Source organism: Orbicella franksi, chromosome 5, assembly GCF_964199315.1.
Source record: "Orbicella franksi chromosome 5, jaOrbFran1.1, whole genome shotgun sequence".
Taxonomy (NCBI): Eukaryota; Metazoa; Cnidaria; class Anthozoa; order Scleractinia; family Merulinidae; genus Orbicella; species Orbicella franksi.
This window is the reverse complement of record NC_138149.1, coordinates 9224492-9244742: the sequence shown is the minus strand read 5'-3', so window position 1 is coordinate 9244742 and position 20251 is coordinate 9224492. Positions and strand designations below refer to the sequence as shown.

General features: G+C 41.2%; 2 protein-coding genes and 1 long non-coding RNA gene across 3 annotated transcripts in view; 2 read left to right on the top strand and 1 right to left on the bottom strand.

Annotated features, from left to right (window-relative positions):
- Positions 1–2380: 2380 nt before the first annotated feature.
- On the top strand, positions 2381–12027 carry LOC145488589 (ATP-binding cassette sub-family C member 4-like). Its single transcript, XM_081467478.1, has 6 exons — positions 2381–3056; positions 4887–5269; positions 5866–7193; positions 8319–8889; positions 9403–9539; positions 10533–12027. The coding sequence occupies exons 1-6, from the start codon at positions 2526–2528 to the stop codon at positions 11411–11413; spliced, it is 3831 nt and encodes a 1276-aa protein (XP_081323604.1). The 5' UTR covers positions 2381–2525; the 3' UTR covers positions 11414–12027.
- Positions 12028–14043: 2016 nt separating this feature from the next.
- On the bottom strand, positions 14044–19468 carry LOC145488587 (uncharacterized). The gene is made up of 3 exons (XR_014049512.1): positions 19141–19468; positions 17251–17329; positions 14044–17015 (listed from the first exon to the last, which is right to left on the bottom strand). It is a non-coding gene; the product is annotated as an uncharacterized LOC145488587 (long non-coding RNA).
- Positions 17339–20251, top strand: part of LOC145488569 (integrin beta-PS-like) — a 33026-nt gene continuing 30113 nt past the window's right edge. The window contains exon 1 of the mRNA XM_081467455.1: positions 17339–17479. The gene's annotated coding sequence lies outside the window, so the exon portion shown is untranslated. The remainder of the gene's footprint in view (positions 17480–20251) is intronic.

Here is a 20251-nt window from a genome sequence, read left to right as displayed (position 1 = left end):
TATTGGTGTCCGAGTGTTCGCTGAATGCAGGTTTATTTTACAGTAAATTTAGGACTCAAACTGGTGTCCACTTAATAAAGGGTGTCCGCTTAATATGGGGTCGGCTAAAACAGGTTTCACTGATTTTTTTCTGAGACTTTTACCACAGTAAGATGATGAGTTAGTCATGTCAGAAATGTAAAAAAATGGGGGGTCAGCGACTTCGTTTTGAAGAGAACATGCCCGGAAGAACACCCTAAATCTGAAAAAATCGGGCTTCTTAGCGAATAAGGCCACAGTGTCTGTAAGCCCAAAAATATTGCAATTAGATCTTTGAAGCGAAATGTTCTCTGCCAAATATTCTTTAAGTGGACCTATGAAGTGAATTTAGTCAACTGGTGAGGTTCCTTAAAGAACAAGTTCGCATTTAGCGGTCATAGTTTCACGCGCCTTGCAGCCGCAAGACGACAGAATTCGCATATTCGATGTCCCGTGGACAGAAATCTTGAATTTTTTTTTAACTTCCCACATTGATTTTTTGTTCATTTTTGGACAATGTGGAGATGATTGTAAATATAATCTGTTTCTGTAAAGAAAAGTAGGGGTCACCGGACGTCCAAGATCGTTAAATCCAAGCAAAGCTATAGCAATGGCCATCTGCCCTATCATTGTTCATTTTAGTACTCAGCGCGCGCGCTCGATGCATGACGTGGCGTGTGAATTTGCGTGCGCGGTAAGGATGCGCAGAAACAATTAGCGCGAGCGTCCTTAATACATATGTTATTTGCCGGCTGGGAGGTCCGTATAATGAAAAACTGTGACCGAGGTCTTGAAAATGCTGCATATCTGAGACATTTGGCGGCTAATATTGCTTGCTCATTTGACGGTTGACGGTAAAAATTTTGCGCTTTGACGGTTGACGGTTTACCCCACCGAGACTCTCTTTTGCGCATCAAGGCGGGCCACACTCCAGAGGGTGCAAAACCTAAATTAACCCACTGGTGCGTAAAATTATAATCTGCGGGCTTATTAATGAATGCACCGACCTCTTATCGTATACGGTATAGGTAATTATCAGTTATACTTAGTTACATACGATTGGCAATCAGAAAAATCATTAAAGCTTCAACAGATACTACTATCACTAATTCGTCTGTATAAAATCTTGCTCTTACTTTGACCAACATTAAGGCGAAAGTCAATAAAATGGAAATAAATTCTGGCGGGAAAATAATGTATTCCTACTTGTAATGGAATTCAACTGAAGCAAAGAATAAAAAAGTCAGTTGGTCATTACACGCACCGGCGGTAATCAAGTCAGGTTATTACATTGCTATCAGAGAAAAACTAACTTTACCATCAGCATGCAGATTACCAATCTGCAAAACTACTTGTAGTTTCTTGCGTCATTGTGCATTTTGCCTCGATATTTACCTGCTGGTAAGTCTGAGTAAGTCGATAATTATTGGCGGTAAATTATAAATCTTGGTCAATATAAATAATCATATCGCGCTCAACTGAAGCTCACTAAACTCTGACAGGTTAACGTTGTGACAAGATCTAAAGTACAGCTGTCAATTTACTGTATATTTTACGACAGAATTTCGCCGTGATTATCAAACGATTTGAGGCAGCGTCCATGCTTACGCCGAAGGAATTTGAAAACGCAGCTTTATTTCTACAGTTAGGCCTACCGTTCACACGAGTCAATCAAGAAAACGGAGTTTTTTGAGTTTTACTCAAACACAAACGCAATGATCGGTGATTGTTGCGTTTTCAAATTTCTCCGGCGTAGTGTGGCCATGAATGGAAAATATTTGATGCGTTTTCAAAGTGAAAACTCCGTTTTCAAATTCCTCCGGTGTAGAGGGTCGTACAGGGGTATTCTCGTGATGCGTGATTAGCTGATCTTATTTTCCGTGAAACGTGAATTTAGGAAATTATGCTTCGTGATCCGTGACCTGAAGGTTTTGCGTGACCCGTGAAGAACTTGAATTATTAGCCGATTTTCGCGATTTCACCGTTCTGTTCTACGTGATTTTGAGACGCGAGTCTTCCGAATGGTTAGAGTCGTCTATCGAGAGTGACTTGGACATGCGATTCAGCAAAATTAGTGCGTGGAGCGCGTGGCGTGGAGTGTGACAGTATTAGACAAACGTGATTCGTTAATTTAATTATAAATCTTTGCTACCATTGTTTAAGTTGTTCAGAGTGTTACTACAGCCGAACTGATTTCATACGGACACCATGGGGACAGAACACAGTGCTGCGCTCGTGTAACAGAGCAATCCGTATTTCAGAAGTAAATATTGCATGAATTCTGGAGTCTTCGGGACCAAGTTCATGTATGTGAAGTAAAGGTATTTTGTAGTACTAGCCACAGGGTATCTCAATGGTGTGATGGCTTTTACAGCGAACGGTTCATATTTTGGCTATTTTAATATTATTACGGCTAACAGTAATATACTAAGGCGGAGCTGCTCTTAAGTCTAATGAGATTAAGACAAACTGTGTTTTTCTCCGTTTAAAGATCTAGATGAGAAGTCATGGCAAAGGGTGGGTACAAGACCATCTCCACTGAAGACGATGAAGAAAAATCCAGCTTTGCCTCCCTTCTTTTGTTTACCTGGATGAACGTAATCTTTAAGATTGGAGGTGAACGAGCTTTAGAGCAGCATGACTTTTTGCCTCTTTCGAAAGCAAACTCCACTTGTCTGTTGACTGAACAGCTTGAAACAAGCTGGAGCCAGGAAAGAACTAACTGCAAGGCAAATGGAAAAAAACCGTACCTATGGAAAAGCGTTCTAAAGATGGTATCTATCAAAGACGTTTTCATAATTGTATTAACGACTGCTTTGTTTACCGTTTCTCGCCTTCTTCAGCCGCTGTTTCTTGGATATCTCGTCTCTACACTGATGGCAGCTGAATCAAAACATAGATATCTTCTTTACGTTTGTGCTTTGGCTATGTGTGTGAACGCCTTTGTCGGGTCCCTTGGTGTACATCAGTTTGATTACAGATGCGAGGTATTGGCTATCAAAATAAGCAGCGCCCTAAAAGGTTTAGTTTACTTTAAGGTAAGCATATCGTTAAATCCCCATTTAGTCGCACAGACGAGCAAGTTTATGTGACTGAGTAAGCGGGCTTACCACGTTTTTTGTGACAATCCTGAATTGCCCGTGGAAACTAACGCAGTGAAACCTCCGCCCGTTCACACGTCCACTTTTGCCCTACAAACGAGGGCGTTTTAAGGACGGTGCCTACTTTTGTCATATAGTGCGCACACGTTCTGCGCATTACGCAAGGCATGGTTTAAGCGCCACGCGCGCGCTGGGTTGACATGACGCAATCAACTACGCTACCAAGTACACGACTAAACTGAAAGCAAAATTTTCCTACTGTGACCAAATCAAGTTTAATGAACCTGTACTTAAACCAGGAACACCAGAACAGCAGCATATCACTAACAACGAACTTTTAACGTCTTCCAGCTGAAAAACTAGCTGTTATCTGTCGAAAATTATCCTGAAATCCAACTGTAAACATGTACCTGCAGATGGCGTAGTGCGCGCGCAAAACAAGCGCGAGATACGCAAATGTTTTACTTACTGGGGAGGTGACAGGAAGAAATGTAACAGGCACCATAAAAAGTTTTAAAAAGGATCAATAACTTTAAAAAACGCGTGGTTACCCCTATATTTTATGTTATGAAATGGAAGTGGCAAGCCTATTCAGCAGGTGATTAGTTTCTGGTTGTGAGCAAAAGATATTTAGACTGTATTTTAGCTGAAACAGAGGAAGGCTGTCAGAGACGCTAAAAGTGCTGTTGCAACGATTTTGTTATTAAAAACATACCAAAAATGGTTTTTATGTTACCATTTACCATGTAGTTTTCAGATCTTTATAAACGTGTTTGCTTTTCTGTATGTAAAGGCGAATTCTAAAGGAAGCTGTGAAGAAATATCCTCTCCTTCTATTTTCAGAAAAATGCTGATGTCAGCATTTTTGTTGAGGTTCGAGGCTAATTATCTCGAAAAAATGCGTGGCTACCCTCTTTTTTCTTTGTGGATTCCGATAGCCGTTGCAAAGATCTACTTTTTCCGCAAGGTCCTAACCTGGCGCAAACACCTTTGTATTTAGTAAGCACCGTCCTTAAAGGTGTTGTCGTGCTTATTGAAGGGGATTTTTAAAATAAGAAAATGATTTCATAAGGCGCCGTTTTCGTAATAATAAAGTAGTAAAACTAGTATAGGTAATCGTATGAATTCGAGTGCAGTTAAGGATTTATACCACGAGAGATATTGGATTTTTTTTTTAAATTGCACGATCGTAAGGCGAGTTCAATTTGAAATACAAATGTGGTATAGGGCTGCAAACGAAAATGGCTGCTGGTATGCGTAGGATCTGCAATTTGAAAGGAACTGCAATTTAAAAGAATTGTCAAATAACACAAGTAGTGTAAATCTTTAATTGCCGAGCTATAATGTAAATTTAGTCTGGTGTCCCCAGATAGGGGTTTTTGAACAGATTATAGGAATTACATGAGTAAAACTAATTTTAGGGTCCACGTCCGTTTATGGAGAAGTCCACTGAATAAACGTTCGTTGGAAGTAAATATAAGGCGCTAATCTCGAAACCAGACCCAGTGTCCATTTTCCTAATAAAGGGTGTCCGCTTAACTGGGGACCTACTTAATAGGGGTTTCATTGTATACCCTATTCAGGATAGACTTTCTAAAGTAAGTCAAGGATAAAGAAAAGGTCGACTTGTGGCAAGTCTATATTCAGGACAGCGACGCTAAAAAAGCATACCTTAATTCACCGGCACGTCTCCGTACCCAGAGGGCGGGGGAGGGGGTGAGGAGAGGGGGGAGCGGTAAGTGACAACTGACAATTTTTTCCTTGCAGACACTACTTCTTAGCAAGAATTCATTACTGGAATTTACAACAGGTCGCGTCATTGACCTTATATCAAACGATGTTCAACGCCTGGAGCAAGAAGTTGTGAAGTTGATATTCGTAGAGTTTGCTGGCCTCCTAGAACTCGTGGCAGTCTCATTGTTACTTGTGTACTTCATTGGATGGCAGGCTCTTATGGGAGTCTTTTTTCTGTGTCTCCTTGTTCCATACTTTGCCGGCTTGTCTTTTGCCAGTGCTGAGCTGCGCTTACGCACTGCAGTAGTGTCCGACCAACGCATTTCCTTGATGAACCAGGTGGTTTCTGGAATTCGCGCCATTAAAACGCGCGCGTGGGAAGATGAGTACCGAGAAAAGATAAGTCACGTACGAAGGTAGGTTCACTGTAGGTAGGTAAAGTCTGCATACGAGCCAAGTATAGGAATATTTCTACTTACCCCTGGATGGGATGATAGTCCATCGCAGGGTTACCCCAGCATTAAATTCGCCGGTACCCATTTGCACACCTGGGTGGAGAGAGGCACTGTGAGAGAATAGTGTCCTTCCCAAGAACACAACACAATGTTCTCGGTCAGGGTTTGAATTCGGACTGCTCGATCCCGAATTGAGCGCACTAACCATGAGGCGACGAAGTACGAAGGTTGGAAGACAAGAGATATGGTGGTTGAAACTAAGTTCATGCGGTGATTAAGCCATTTTATGTGGGAACCCCGGTTCGGCCTAGTCCACGTTGTTTTGCCGTTCTGATTTAGCTTTCTTTTCAAATTGCCAATCGGATAATTTACTTTTGAGATACGCTAAAATTCCAAATTGAGACCCTTTTAATAAGATCTACATTCCTAACGGCCTCGGTAGCTCTTTCATAATAATAAACCCTTTGTTTGGCACATTGATAGCAATGTGTGTCGTCACTGATATCTTTGCTATATTGCCTACGAAAAGTTACTCAAGATTGTATGCTTTCATTTAGAAATGAAATCAATGTCATTCGTGACAAGAGTACCGTTCTGTCAGGAGTTGCTGGCTTGGAGTACAGTTCAGTACCAGTGGCGACCCTTGTGGCGGTGATAACTCTAGTATTGACCGGTCACACCCTCACGCCCGTGAATGCTTTCATGCTCCTCTGTTTTATTAATAGACTACGACAGTGCATTTGCTTTTACTTGGCGTACGGTTTTCTAGAAACATACGAAGCTTATGCTTCTCTCAGGAGAATAGAGGAATTTTTCCTTTCTGAAAATTTGCGAGGTACGTCAAGTGATCTCAGAAAAGCCGCAGCTAACGCAAAAAGAAACTCCAGGAAATTACGGAGTGGTCTTACGAAACATCCGAAGAAAACGGAAGAAGCTGACGAGACAAAAGCTCGGAAGAAACCGACAGCTCTAGCCGTTTCAGGTTTGACGTACAGAAAATTCAACCGGGAAGATGAATTTTTTCTGGAAAATATCGAATTAACCGCAGCGGCACAGAGTTTAACAGTCATCACTGGTCCAGTGGGCAGTGGAAAATCTACTCTTCTCTCGGCGATCGCTGGCGAGGTCTCAAACACAAGCGGAAAAATAGCCTTCCAAGGGACACTTGTGTATGTTCCCCAGACAGCTTGGGTCTTCTCTGGAACCATAAGAGAAAACGTTTTGTTTGGCCAACCATACGATGAACCCAAATACTCCAGAGTAATGGAAGCATGCGCCCTTACGGAAGACATCCAGCGGTTTCCTGAGTATGACCAAACAATTGTCGGAGAACGTGGTGAAGTTCTGAGTGGAGGTCAGCGGGCGAGAGTAGGTTTAGCACGCGCAGTTTACTCCGATGCGGACCTTTACTTGTTGGACGACCCATTGAGTGCTGTGGACTACAAAGTTGGCCAGCACATCTTTGAAAAATGCATCAAAGGCTTTTTGAGTGACAAAACATGCCTGCTGGTCTCTCATCAAGAACAACATATGAAAGAAGCCGATGAAGTGGTTATGTTTTACAGAGGCCGAGTGTTGAAAAAGGGAAGTTTTGCTGAGCTACAAGAACAAGGCATCCTGAACAAGACTGTTGATCCGCTCTATAAGAAAGTTCCGGAGGAGGAAAATAGCAATGAATTTGTTTGGGAGAATGAAACGGAAAGCGATGTTGCAGATAACTATGACAGCATGGCGGCGCTACCCAATGAGGCCAAGGGTCTGCAAATATCAGAAGAAGATCGCACCATCGGAGTGGTGTCATTTAAGCTTTATTGGAATTACTTCAGAAGCGGAGCACAAATATTGACGATCTTCGGGATAATGTCCTTGTGTGTAATTACTCAAGGTAAGCCGCAGTCGATATTCCCTGGTTATCAAGGTTCTCTTTCCGAGGCAAGTACTTATTTATTTACACCCAAAAGTAAAATACTCTAACGTTTCTGTTGTGTCTTTTGCCGCTATCTCTCCCCCGGACAGTTTTAGCTTTAGGCGCCTTCAAGTCCTTGACGCATCACCCATTGAGAAGTGTAGCAGCTCTCGTAAGCTTGTAATTCTTTACATTGTTAGCAGCTGTTATTGTTTTAGGGCTAGGTGCATCGTTTCTGTTGTTTGTTCCATTGTTCTCTCAAAGGGTAGCAAGCCATTCATGTGAGACCTTACGACAGCTGCTACATCACCCGACGCATTGCGCGTGTTCTGTCGTTTTGAACTCGACGAAAGGGAAAATGTGGGGTCCGTCCAAATATGTCTTTTTTATTTTATTTGTATAAAGCGTAAGCCGGACACTTTACTTTTGAACGAATGCACTGGAACCACAGACAGACCAAAATAATTTGGTAGTATTTAAAGGGTTAGGCTATTTTGAATTCCCATCTGCGTACAGCTGCAGTGAAATATTCAGGAGGGAGAGGTGACTCTATTGTTTTCGGGTATTAAAACACACCAGATAAATTTCATTTTAATTGAACACACTTTTATTCAACTTCTAGTTACTTTTGGCGGAGTAAATTCATGTATTTAACCCTATTACGCCTGGGCGTATCTGTTTGTACAACAAGACTTTAGGGGCATAAAGTGTCCCAGCCTAGGAAAGGAGTAACGTTCATGGTCATCAAACGTAGATAGTGGGCAAGCATCCTGCAGCAGTAAGAATGAGCGATATAGACTCATGATTAAAATTTCTTAAGTGCAAATTTCATAATAATGACCAAGTGCGCATTAATTATAAGATGGGGTGAAAATAGCAAAATTTAAATTTCAGGCAGTGTAGATAAATATATTAAAATATAAATGTTAAAAATTAGATGTAGGTATGTGTTTTCTTACCCATCTGGTGTCACTTATGACGTCATGCATGCATTTCAGTCTGCCGTCTTGAACCATTAAGTTCGATTATATATTACATTTTGAATCATATTTTATATGGACTGATAGAATCACCAAGAATAACCTTTTTGCCTTCTTATTATAGCGATGATAGTTTCTCCAGACGTGTGGCTCTCTCTTTTGACAAGAAAATCTCCAGACGATCAGAGAGACAAGACCAACCTTGCTATTTATGGCTGTCTGGTCGGTGCATCCTTCGTGTTTGCCATCTTACGAGCGTATGGATTCCTTCTCGTTTCTCTGAAATGCTCTGAGCGTCTTCACGACAAAATGGTTGTAGCTATTCTGCAAGCTCCGGTTCTTTTCTTTGATTCAAACCCCGTGGGAAGAATCCTCAATCGATTTTCTAAAGATATAGGTTGCGTAGATGAGCTGCTCCCCAAAACATTTCTGTTTTCAATCCAGTTGGTGTTGCTAGTGATTGCATCAATTCTTGTCCCAGTTGTCACAAATCCTTGGCTTCTACTCGCTGTCGTTCCAACGACTGTGGCAGTCGTGTACATCTCCAAGTATTACTTGAAGACGGCCAGAGAGCTGAAGAGGTTGGAGTCGATATGCCGTAGCCCAGTCTTCTCTCACCTTTCTGAGACTCTCAATGGACTGGACACGATTCGGACAAGAGGCAGACAAAAGGATTTCGTGGATCAGTTTTATAGGTACGTTGGTAAACTACTTTTAGCAAATAACTCGGTAAGGTATTGAGGTACTCCCGGAAATGTTAGGTCGGGTTATATGCGGCCTAATGCCTAAAAGTCGGCCTATTTAAGAACGAGATTTGTCATTTTTCAATACCCTATTACTATTCCATACCTGGCCCAGAGTTCGATGACTTCACGTTTGAGAGCTCTAAAATGTTTCATTAGAAATGGCCTCCATTTGCAAACACATATCAGAATGGCCCCAAGTTCCCAACACTAATGTGAGTGAGAAGAAAATTAGACTCTTCTAAACAGCATCACCTAAATCCGGAGTAAGGGCGATAAACCCACCAAGACACTTGTTTGAAAACCGAGACTTTGACTGGGAGTCTAACGATTTTGGACCCCCTTTCCCCCTGATCAACTGAGACTAACTTCGAACCACGCAATGGTAGAACAGCAATGATTTGGATTTTGAGGTCTTTGTGCAAGTAGGTAAATTATCTAAAGACTGTGCATTTCTTCCTCCAGATATCAAGATGTTCATAACCAGTCAAATATTATGGTGATGGCCAGTGGGAGATGGCTTGGTGTTCGCTTGGATCTTCTAGCTTCCCTGTTAATTGGTTCAGTTGCTTTGGCGGCAGTTTTCATGTCTCAAGATGCTGGTTGGTATAAGTACACTTACTAATTTATGGGTCAGTTTACTACATGTGGCGCATAAGTCTTGGAGGGGTTTCCGTAATCAAGGGATCGTTTAAAAGTTGACATGATAGGCCCCTCTCCTCCCAAACTGGGAGGGAGAGGGGTTGTTGTTTGTCAAGCCTCATAACGCTGACCTTGCAATCTGGCGTAGTTGAACATGCAAGATGTCTGTAATAATGCTTTTCAGCCTTCGTAGAAGCTATGAAGACAAGTTATCGGGAACTCTGCGATTTCTATTCTTTTCTATCTAGTCTTTCTTGTTTCTTCTCGTCAAACACGCACTTTACACCTATTTTCTCCATCCCTTCAGTAGCTTCGTATTATTTGCATCCTTATAGAATCAATTATACCATTGTCATTGAGTCTCCGTGGCCCCATTTGTTACGATATTTGGACCCTGTGGGTGTTCAATTGCGATTCTTATAAGTAAAAACTGGATACCTCTCATCAAGTTGAATTTTGTTGTCGATACAATTAATTGGTAATTTGACTTTATGTAGTGCGGGCCGTAAATTGTTCACCTCCAAGCAAGAGACAATAGGGGGGCGACAGATTCCCTGCACCCTATAATTGTTATATGTTTCTCTCTCCAAGTACTATCTATTATCATTCGACGCATTTTTTCTGCATTTTGACCTGCAAATAGCTACCTACAAATAATGGTCTGTACATGTGTAGTACCGTCTAAACATGTTTTGCTGCAAATGATATTCAGCTCATGCGCAATTGAAACCGCGCTTTTGTGTGACAAAATGGCGGATCGCTTCCCTGAGCTGCCAGACAGAATTAAATCTAAAATAAACTTAGTGATAATGATAAAGCAATTCGGTTGAACTCGGTTATCGCAAAATATTGTGATTTGCCAGTGTAATTAATCTGCTCGCGACAAATCTCGACATTTTTCTCAACCTCGTCCAATAATTGTTTTAAAATTATTTGTCATTTGTTTTACTCAGCTTCAGCAGGCCTTGCACTTGTTTACGCCATTCAGACTGTGTCTCAGACTCAATACGCTACCAGAAAAGCCTCGGACGTCGAGAACCTAATGACGTCGGTTGAACGAGTTATGACGTACACCGAACTTGAATCTGAGCCAGGATACAAAGTGAAAAGGCTTCCCCCGGATCACTGGCCAAGCGAAGGAAATATCACATTCCAAGATGTATCTTTGATTTACTATCCGGGAGGTCCTCAAGTTCTGAGGAGAATCAATCTTAACATTAAAGCAGGAGCAAAGGTCGGTGTTGCAGGGCGCACTGGGGCCGGGAAGTCATCTTTTGTGGCAGCTCTTATGCGCATGCCAGACGCGGAAGGAGAGATAATGGTGGACGGGATTCGAATGAAAGAGATCAATCTACGAGAGGCGCGACGATGTATATCCGTTCTTGGTCAAAGCCCAGTTCTCTTTAGTGGATCGCTAAGAAAAAATCTCGATCTTGCGGAGCAGTTTCAAGACGTAGATTTATGGAGAGCTTTAGAAGATGTGCAACTGAAAGAACTGGTAGAGAGTTTTGAGGGACAGCTTGATCACGAGCTGCTGGAACATGGCGCAAATGTCAGTGTGGGAGAACGACAGCTGGTTTGCTTGGCGCGCGTGCTTTTGCAACGAAGCAAGATCATCGTTTTGGATGAGCCTACCTCACATGTTGACCCAGAAACAGAAAAAACAATCTGGAACGTAGTGCGTGAGAAATTAAAGGATTCCACAGTGATCACTATAGCTCATCGTTTGAACACAATCAAAGACTGTGACATGATTTTGGTTTTAAAAAATGGGGAGGTTGATGAATTTGATAGATTTGATTCTCTAATGAATATCGAAGACAGAACATTATGAAGTGCCTATGATGAAATTGTTGGGGAGTTTTTAAGCACACTTAATTAGTGGGACGCCATTGAAACCAGCTCAGATATTTGGTCAGAATAACTTAAAACATCACAGGTTTCGTAACCACATTTTTAGGTAAACTACGGGCAAAACCTAATTATCATCGACGGCTAACCGTAAACACGAAAACCTAAGAGTTATTCAGCTATAGTAATCGGAGTGCTCTTCGGGCTGTGCAAGTCTACAGATCTGTAGTCTGCTTACACTCCTGCTAGCCTGTTTAGGGTTAGTTGCGGTGATTTCATTTCAATTTTATCGGTTACAGTGTTTCGTTCGTATCGTCATGGACGTTTGGTTTCTTTGTTTCGGTGATATATTTCCATTTCTACGGCATCATGATCCACCACGAGGGGCCTGACCTTTTAAAAAACAAACTCCTATTTTTCAAGAAAAACAAACTCCCATTTTTTTTTTAAATAAACTCCCATTTTCAAAAACCAAACTCCCATTTTCAAAAAAACAAATTCTCATTTCAGAAAGAATACTCCCATTTTCAAGAAAAAACATCCATTTTTAGAAAAAAACTTCAATTTTTTTTTAAAAGAAACTCTCATTTTCGGAACATTAACTACCATTTTTTCGAAAAACAAACTCCCAGTTGTAATAAGTGGATGTCCGTTTGGAGCTTCCGTATCAAACAGCCATTTCCAAGCTAGCTTTAAACTGAATCGGTGCAAAAAAAGAAAAACAAATTGTCTGCATGGCAAATACTTCAATTCGGCTGAAAATATATACGAAACTCAAGCAAAGACGACACAACGCAGAATTTGACTTGAATTAAATCAATATTTCGGCTGTCCAGCCTTCTAACAAAACATTTTATACGCATGTGTTTCAAAGAGTAGTTAGTGTGAAATATTGTGTAATAGAGCGTTTCACTCTCGTGGCCAGCAGCCATGCAAATTTATTGGAACAAAAGAAAGTGCTTACATAAGAAAAGAGTTCAACTCCCTCAGGATCGGTTTAGTACACTAACATGGCCGCGGCCGCCGTTTTATTGTTTTGGGACATCAATATGGCTACCATGACGTAACGTGAAACCGCTCTATGCATAAGTAGGAAGAATTGACAGGCCGCTGACATGTCAGTTGAGTAGCTGGCTGGCTTTCATCACGGACGCTTAAGCCACAAGGTTCAAGCGTCTTAACTCGGATAATAAGGATAGCTTCCCTGGCTTTACGATTAGAATCTCTAGTAGCCTGTTCTCGCCGGCTATCCCATTTCTAACCGAACGCCGGGAACAAGCTATAACTCTATTTTCTCAAGAGGAATGTTAAACATCTATGCATCTATTCAATTACATTTTTATAGATAGACGATCAGGGCATAAGTCATGCCAAAACATGTCCTTAAAAAGTTGTCTCGTGTTTTTTAAATGATTTTACTTGTGCTTGCAAGAAGACAATAAATGTTTGAATTTTTTAATATAAAAATTAAAGCTGTTGCAGCTACCAGGCGCCAAGCAATTTGTTTGACAAGGTCAAATATAGATTCCATCAGATGACCAAGGAAACTTATGCTGCCGTCTAAGGTCACGACGGCTGTCACAGCTAAGGAAGAGAAATAGTACAACAACACCGGGCAATAACATTGCAAAAGAAGAAATTCCCGTCATTTTCGATGCTTGAGCTGTACTTATCAAAGGTAAGGAAGATATACTGCACTAGCTTAGTAAGGAACTACGCACGACTTGGTATGTTCCTCTCAGGCTCACGGTTGACTTAACCAGGGGCACCCAACGACCGTTTTCTCTCGAATGCTTTAGTTAAACGCTGTTTTAGGCTATCTGGAGTACTTTTAAAGCTCTGTAGGTTCAGTAATTTTAGGTTGCGCTAAAAAAATTTTATCTGTTCGGTTATTCTAGGGGAACTTGAGTATTGTCGAATTTATTAGGGCTTTTTTGTCCATTTCCCGAAAACCTTAGGTTTTATCGCCTTTCCGAAACTGATAGCTGACCTTTTCTCGGTACCAAAAACGACATTTGTAACAGTCCGAAAACAACATTAAATTTCTCACACCACGAAAGTTCGAGGTGACAATTCTCAAAATCAGATGGGATTATAGGCCTTCCGAACAGATAATTTACCGAAACGATCCGCTGGGTGCCCCTGACGTTCCTATCAAAAGTAAATAATAAAACAGATGGGTTTTCTATGAATATAGAAACCGGGAGGGGAATGTAATTTCTTTTCTAAGCTATATAAGTATGTGCAGTGCCAAAGGTGATGGTTTGTCAGACATTGTGGCCTGAAATAGGCTACACATTTTGACCATTTTGACCTGAAATAGAGTATATTTTGCACTCTGGCTAGGAATTGGGTACGATGTTGTTCAGATGAAACTAATTTTTCCCTGATTGATTGATTCCCTGGTGAGTTGAAGAAATTCTCAGTTGTTTGCGTGAATGGAGGCCATTCCTGGTAACTGAGACCATGTATCGGACACATATGCATGTAATGATTTCAGAGTTCTGAAATGGGTTGTCGAAAATCACTTATTTTAGTCGTTAAATAGGGCCAGGGTTTTAAGAAACTCGCTGCAGATCACCACCAAAATGTTGGCAATTCTCCCCCCCCCCCCCCGCTCCGTATTCCGAATAGACAGCGAGTAGATTTGGTCTTTTTACCCAAATTTGAATTCATGTGTAAAGCTGGAATTGGAAGAAATCAACTGATATGTGGACAATAGTCTTGTACAGTGATTACTGAATCAGAAGTAGAAAGTATTGTTTACGCTGTGCGTATCTTGTTGCCAGGGACTAATTGACGATATTTTTCGTTCCAGAAAGGAAATCATATATTCTTCGAATTCTTAGACCTTTTCGATCAAGTTATAACAATTAATTTCCTAGCTATAGAAAATATCAGTTTCTTTTTTGGTATTTTTTAAGTTGAAAGACGACACTGTCTAACGGATGAAAGAATGGCGTTATCTTACAACACTCAAACATGTTACAAGTGGCCTTACGGCGGACGTGAAAAAATCTTGAAAATGAATACTGCTCGACGTGGTCTTGAGGGTGTATGATGATTCACTTCCTGGGAAAAGATATCATTGGATATATATTTACATACTTTTGCAAAGAATTTCTTGTTGTAGATAAGTGATTCCCAATGTCACATTGTAGCCTGCAGAAATGGACCGCTCATCCTTGGGGAACAGGGGCAGCAAGTTGAGGGGGGATGAAGTATACCGGGGAATCATCTTGATCCGGGAGGGATGAGGAGCTCTTCCGGCCGTTCTGGTTCTTGATAGCATTTTTCGGGCTAACTCCGTCCCCGCCCCCTCCCCCCTCTCAAATGACTGGCCAGGGGCCCGTTTCTCGAAAGCCCCGGAAACTTTTAGTTCATTTGTATCTAAAAACGGAGAAGTGTATACGCCTGAAACTTCCTGTGTGAAGGGAACCTCTGTTCATTAAGAATACATGAATAAAACAGCTCTGTAATCATAAGCTTCGAGATTTTGCTATAGCTTTCCGGGTGCGAAAACGTTTCGGGGCCTTCGAGAAACGGGCCTCAGGTCTTCATGTATGGACGAATCGAACTAGTACTGCAAGGTAGACTCCCGGGAGGGGATACTTTGGGAATTTCTGGGTGGGGATGTGCCGCTTGGACCCTGGAACCCTTAGCCTATACCAGAGCTAGCTCGGCTGAATCTTGCTACCCTATACTAGAGTTAGCTCCCCAAATTCCCCCCATCTATCGACACTATTGAGGCTGATTTGCGTAAATTTAAACTTACCGATGTGATTTTTTTATGTGTATTTTGTGCACCCCTCGACCGATATATCGGTCCGGTGACATATCGACCGACACTCGACCAAGGTATCGGCCGATATTTCGACCGACACTCGACCGATATGTCGGTCGACATATCGATCGACACTCAGCCGATATATCGACCGAGATATGTCGGTCGACATATCGGTCGACATATCGGTCGATATATCGGTCGATATGTCGATCGACAGTGGTTGTCTGATTGTCGGCCGACATGTCGATCGATAGGCTACCGACATTCCCTCGATACTTCACCGATACTGGTGACTGTAGCCTGCGTCGCAGACGTAATTTAACCTAGGTTAGTAACCTTTTGCTGAGCAGCGCAGATATCCCTGTTTTACCCCCCGCTTCTCAGAGGCTTCTTTGTATAAACCTGGCGTAGACAATCGAAAAACCGAACTAAAAATCAATCGAACTCAATCTAACCCGATGGGTCGGATTGTTTTTCGATTGGTTCGGTAATCGAACATTATCGAACTGGAACTTTTCGGTGAGTTCGATTAATCGAATTCGTGAGTTCGATTACCGAACTCAATCAAACCAATCGAACTCAATCAACGCGATTACTTCGATTTTGTTTGGCAGAAAGACAAAACGCATCCAGTTTTAAATGAATCGGAAAGATCTGCCTCTAGCATGTATTTGAAGCAGTTTGACAACTTTTAAGGTTGACCAAAAAAGGATGAAATGCGCATAACTTATACATCTGACCCTGGCAGTCGAAGCTTTTGACTTATATTAAACGACAGTCGACCGATATACCACCGAATATCGACCGATATTCCACCGACAGTCAATGGTCAAGGTATCGGCCGAGTGTCGGCTGCTAGATCGATCGACACTCGACCGATGTATCGGTCGATATGTCGACCGAGATATCGCGGTCGGTATATCGGCCGAGTGTCGATCGATATGTTGATCGACATATCGGTCGAGTGTGGGTCGATATATCGGCCGATACCTCGGTCGAGTGTCGGTCGATATGTCGACCGATATATCGGTCGAGGGGTGCACAAAATACACACGATCCCTTTTGAGTGGGTTTCCATAGTCTAGATAAAATCTTCAACCAACTGGTCAGTTTTGGGAAAAATGATACCCTATTCTAGACCCAAACGCTCTGATTTATATACCCTATCCTAGAGTAAACTGCTTGAAAACCATACCCTTCACAGCGGCACATAGCTATATAGCCCATATATGGCAGTGCCCCCTAGGGGGTAGACTCCAATTTAGCTCTGTTACCGACCGCTGTTCGGGAGAGAAAACGTACGGAGACCTGAATTGAAAAGGCTTCAAAGCCTGTCTTTCTCACAACTAATTTCAAAACTGCAAAATCAGAGATAGCGGGTTCGAAGAAATTGTTCAATATGGTATGTGTGACCGAATAGTCCCAGATGCTAGAAACTAGAGTTTCACTAGACGCGTAACGCTACCGCGTGACGCGTTTTTTAACCGGATATTTAAGATCTGAGATCTACTAAATTTTTCTGATAGCTGAGAAATGTGCTGAAATTGTAACTGATAACGAAAAAAAACAACAAAAAACGTTAAAATTTTAACTCCCATAACTGAGATTCCAGCATCCTCATCCTCACGCTCTCAGAAAACACGCAACCTAACTGGGCCAAAACTGCTTGAATGCACATTTGCCACATCCAATTTCGGTTCAGCCTCAGCTAGGTTTTCTTGTAAAATTAACTGTAATTAAACCAACTAAATTCTTTAATTTCTTTAGAGCCACTTCGAGGAACTGCAGCTTTACAGACCTGAAATGGGGAAGATAAATTTCACATATTTCAATCTGAATTATAGGTGAAACAATTCATTAAGTATTTTAAGCATCTCTTAATTAATATGCTTGCTCTTTGAAAGAGTACTTTTTCACCTTGTTATGGCATCAGGAGAAGAGATGTCGCAGATCTTACGCTCTGTGGCTCTCGGTAAGGTAAATATCGTCTGTCGCTTTGTATTTTTTTTTTTTTGCAAATATTACACATGTACCTGGTGTCAATGGTTATCATTGTTCCAATTTCCGTCTCGAAACATTCTCTACTTCCGTTGTGAAATTGCGTGATATTATCTGAAAAGAAAAAGGAAATGACGTCACGACCATCAACAAAAAGATTGTGTACAAAAATTGATAAAACGTCCGAGGTACTTTCGGATCTCATTGCATAGTGGTGTACACGCTACAAGCTTATTCTGGTGAATTCAATGATTCAGAAACAGGGTAAGTGAGATTTTTCAGTCAATTTAGTTCACGATGGGTTTCTTGTCTGGACAACTTTGATCTCAACTTGGACAAACCGGTTGAGTTGCACACTCGATTGCTTTTCGCTTTCAATTCGGACTAAACAATGGACTGAATAGCTGTGTTTCTCAAGCTGGCATCGAAGACCGTCACACCAACAACCAAATTAAACTAGCGATGGTATATTGTGATTGTGGCATGATTTTATAGAACTCATTCCGGCTCATCTTGATGACGTTTCGTGCAGCTAAGCTCTGATGTCAATCAAATTTTTTAACCGTCTTCCTCACGGTTCGTGACGAGGGAAGGGGATCGCGTGTCACATAGGCTATGACGCTATATTCTAAAACAGGTCAAGTGTCTCAATCTCAAATAAGTTTCAACGAGAGCTGTTGTTTTGAAAATTTAATTTTTCTCCATTAGAGTGGATAACAGCGTTGTCACGGCCAACGGAGAGTTTCACTCCACTTATTCACTCCTGACTGATTTTAATATACCACAGTCCTGTTCATTCCGTGTTCTTTTCTAGAAGCTACGCTTGTGTAGCAACCATAGAATGTAATAAGCCACTTTAGATATATTAAACTCTAACTTATGGCCCCGAGGCTGAGGGGAATAATACCAAAGAAATCAAATCGAATTTAAAAGATGAAGGATTAATTTCTTTTGTTTTATCAGCCCCAAAGTCTCATTGCCAAGTAAGACTTTTACGATATCGAAATTGGCCTATTGGCTTAATTAGTTATTTTGCGTTTCCATCGTTTACAATAAGCGTTGTTTCGGCCGTTCTTTCGTCAACGCGGCCGTGGTGATTGGAGTAAGTGATTAGTCTACTTGAGTCTGTTTTGTCTGCAAATACTTCCTTACAACGGAATTTCTTGGACATTACCCAACCCATGTCACGCGATAGCGAAGATTCGCCATACATTATTTTATACATAGCACTAGATTGGAAATGTTGCGGGGACCAGTGGGGTGTTGTTTGACGAAGACAACCATGTTAATCACACACTTTAAGAGGTGCCCTTTGTAATTTTCAACTATGGCCATTTGGACCAGAAAAAATCAAATTCCTCAAGCTTTCTCAGATGAATGGTCTAGATAAGTGATTCACAAAGATATAACTTTCAGTTCAATTCGATTCGTATTTTAGCGCTGGGGCCACCATCTTGGTTTTGCCCCTCTGAGAGGGCTTTCAGCGGCCATTTTAGGGCACATTTTTAACAATTTGCCATACAAAGAAAACGATCTAAATCCGGGTAAAAACCCTTTATTCGAGACAAGCAAATGTTTCTTGTTACATTGAGAGGCTGTTTTGGCAATTTGATCATCACCTGATTTTTCTACAGAATTTTAAATTTCTTCCCTTTCGGACTACTCATGAAGCGCCACAAAATAGGCGAAGTCTAAAGGAAAATATCGCCAAAAGTACATCACTTGAGATCCCAAAACTACCCTCCACTTAAAGAGCAATGTCTCACCTGTAAAAATATGCAATAAAATTTTGGGGCAGTTAAAACTGTAAAATGTTAGAAGAAGAAGTTTAAGCTGTGTTTTTGTCAACAAAGACCGCCGTCCTAATTAGCATAATAACATGAAAATAACGATACACAGAGAAAATAATGATATATTCCACTTACCTCGCGACATGTCGACAACTGGATGTTCCACGATGCCTCATGTTATATTTCCAGTATGTTTCAGCCACATTTTCGGTGATTAGTGTACGAAATCACTTTCAGACATCGCCACGGTTAAGCAGATTTCAACTCTCCGAAGCCCGCTTCATAACATCTATCAATATTATTTGTCTTTTGCCTCATAAGCTGCCGTTTACAAGAAGTTTAGCAGTTTGCTGAGATCCTAACTGACCCAGAAGTTTGTTAGCAGCCTTTAAAATCTTCCTTTTAATCGAGGATTCTCATCAAGAACTCGTTTAAGCTCAGTTCTGTTTTAATCTGTTATGCACTCGCCATCATTCGACAGATTGCGTTACATTTGACAAATGCGCATTCCAACGGGTAGGGGTAGGGTGGGTAGGAAGTGAAAATGTAACCGACATTATATTAAAGCCATTTTACGCATTTCTGTGGCTAAACTAGTTACTGGCTCTCCCAGAATGATTTGAACATGAGCTTCTGCTTGCAGGTATTTTCTAGGTTATTTTTGCAGAGTAGGTGAGGGGGGGGGGGGGTGGTGGAGGTCGTGTATTAAAAGAAAAAAAAAAAGAAAAAAGAAAACGATAGACAGTATCAGGTCAAAAAATTATGATCTGTGTATCTTGATCAGCTTTATGAGTTCATCACTGAGGCCAGTGAGGCCCTATTAGGGGTTTTCAGGATACTGGATATTTGGGTAAAAAGTTAATAGGATGCAAGAAATTTAGGAGAAATATTAATGGCTCATAACGAATGGTGCCTACAAAATACAAACGTGTTTCCGCCAGATTAAGAAAACGTGGAAAAAGTACATCTTAGCCAGGGTTATTAGAATCCACAAAGAAAACTGGGGGTAGTCATCAATTTTTCCGAGATAATTAGCTACTGCTGACGGTAGCATTTTTCTGAAAAAAAGGTAAAGATATTTCTTCACAGATTCTCCTAAGGTTCGCCTTTACATGCAGAAAACTAAACATATTAAAAAACATTTTTAAACTACGTGGTAAGTGGTAACATAAAACCACTTTTGATATGTATTTAATAACAGAATCGTCGCAACAGCACTCCTCTGGCTTAGCCAAAATACAGTCTA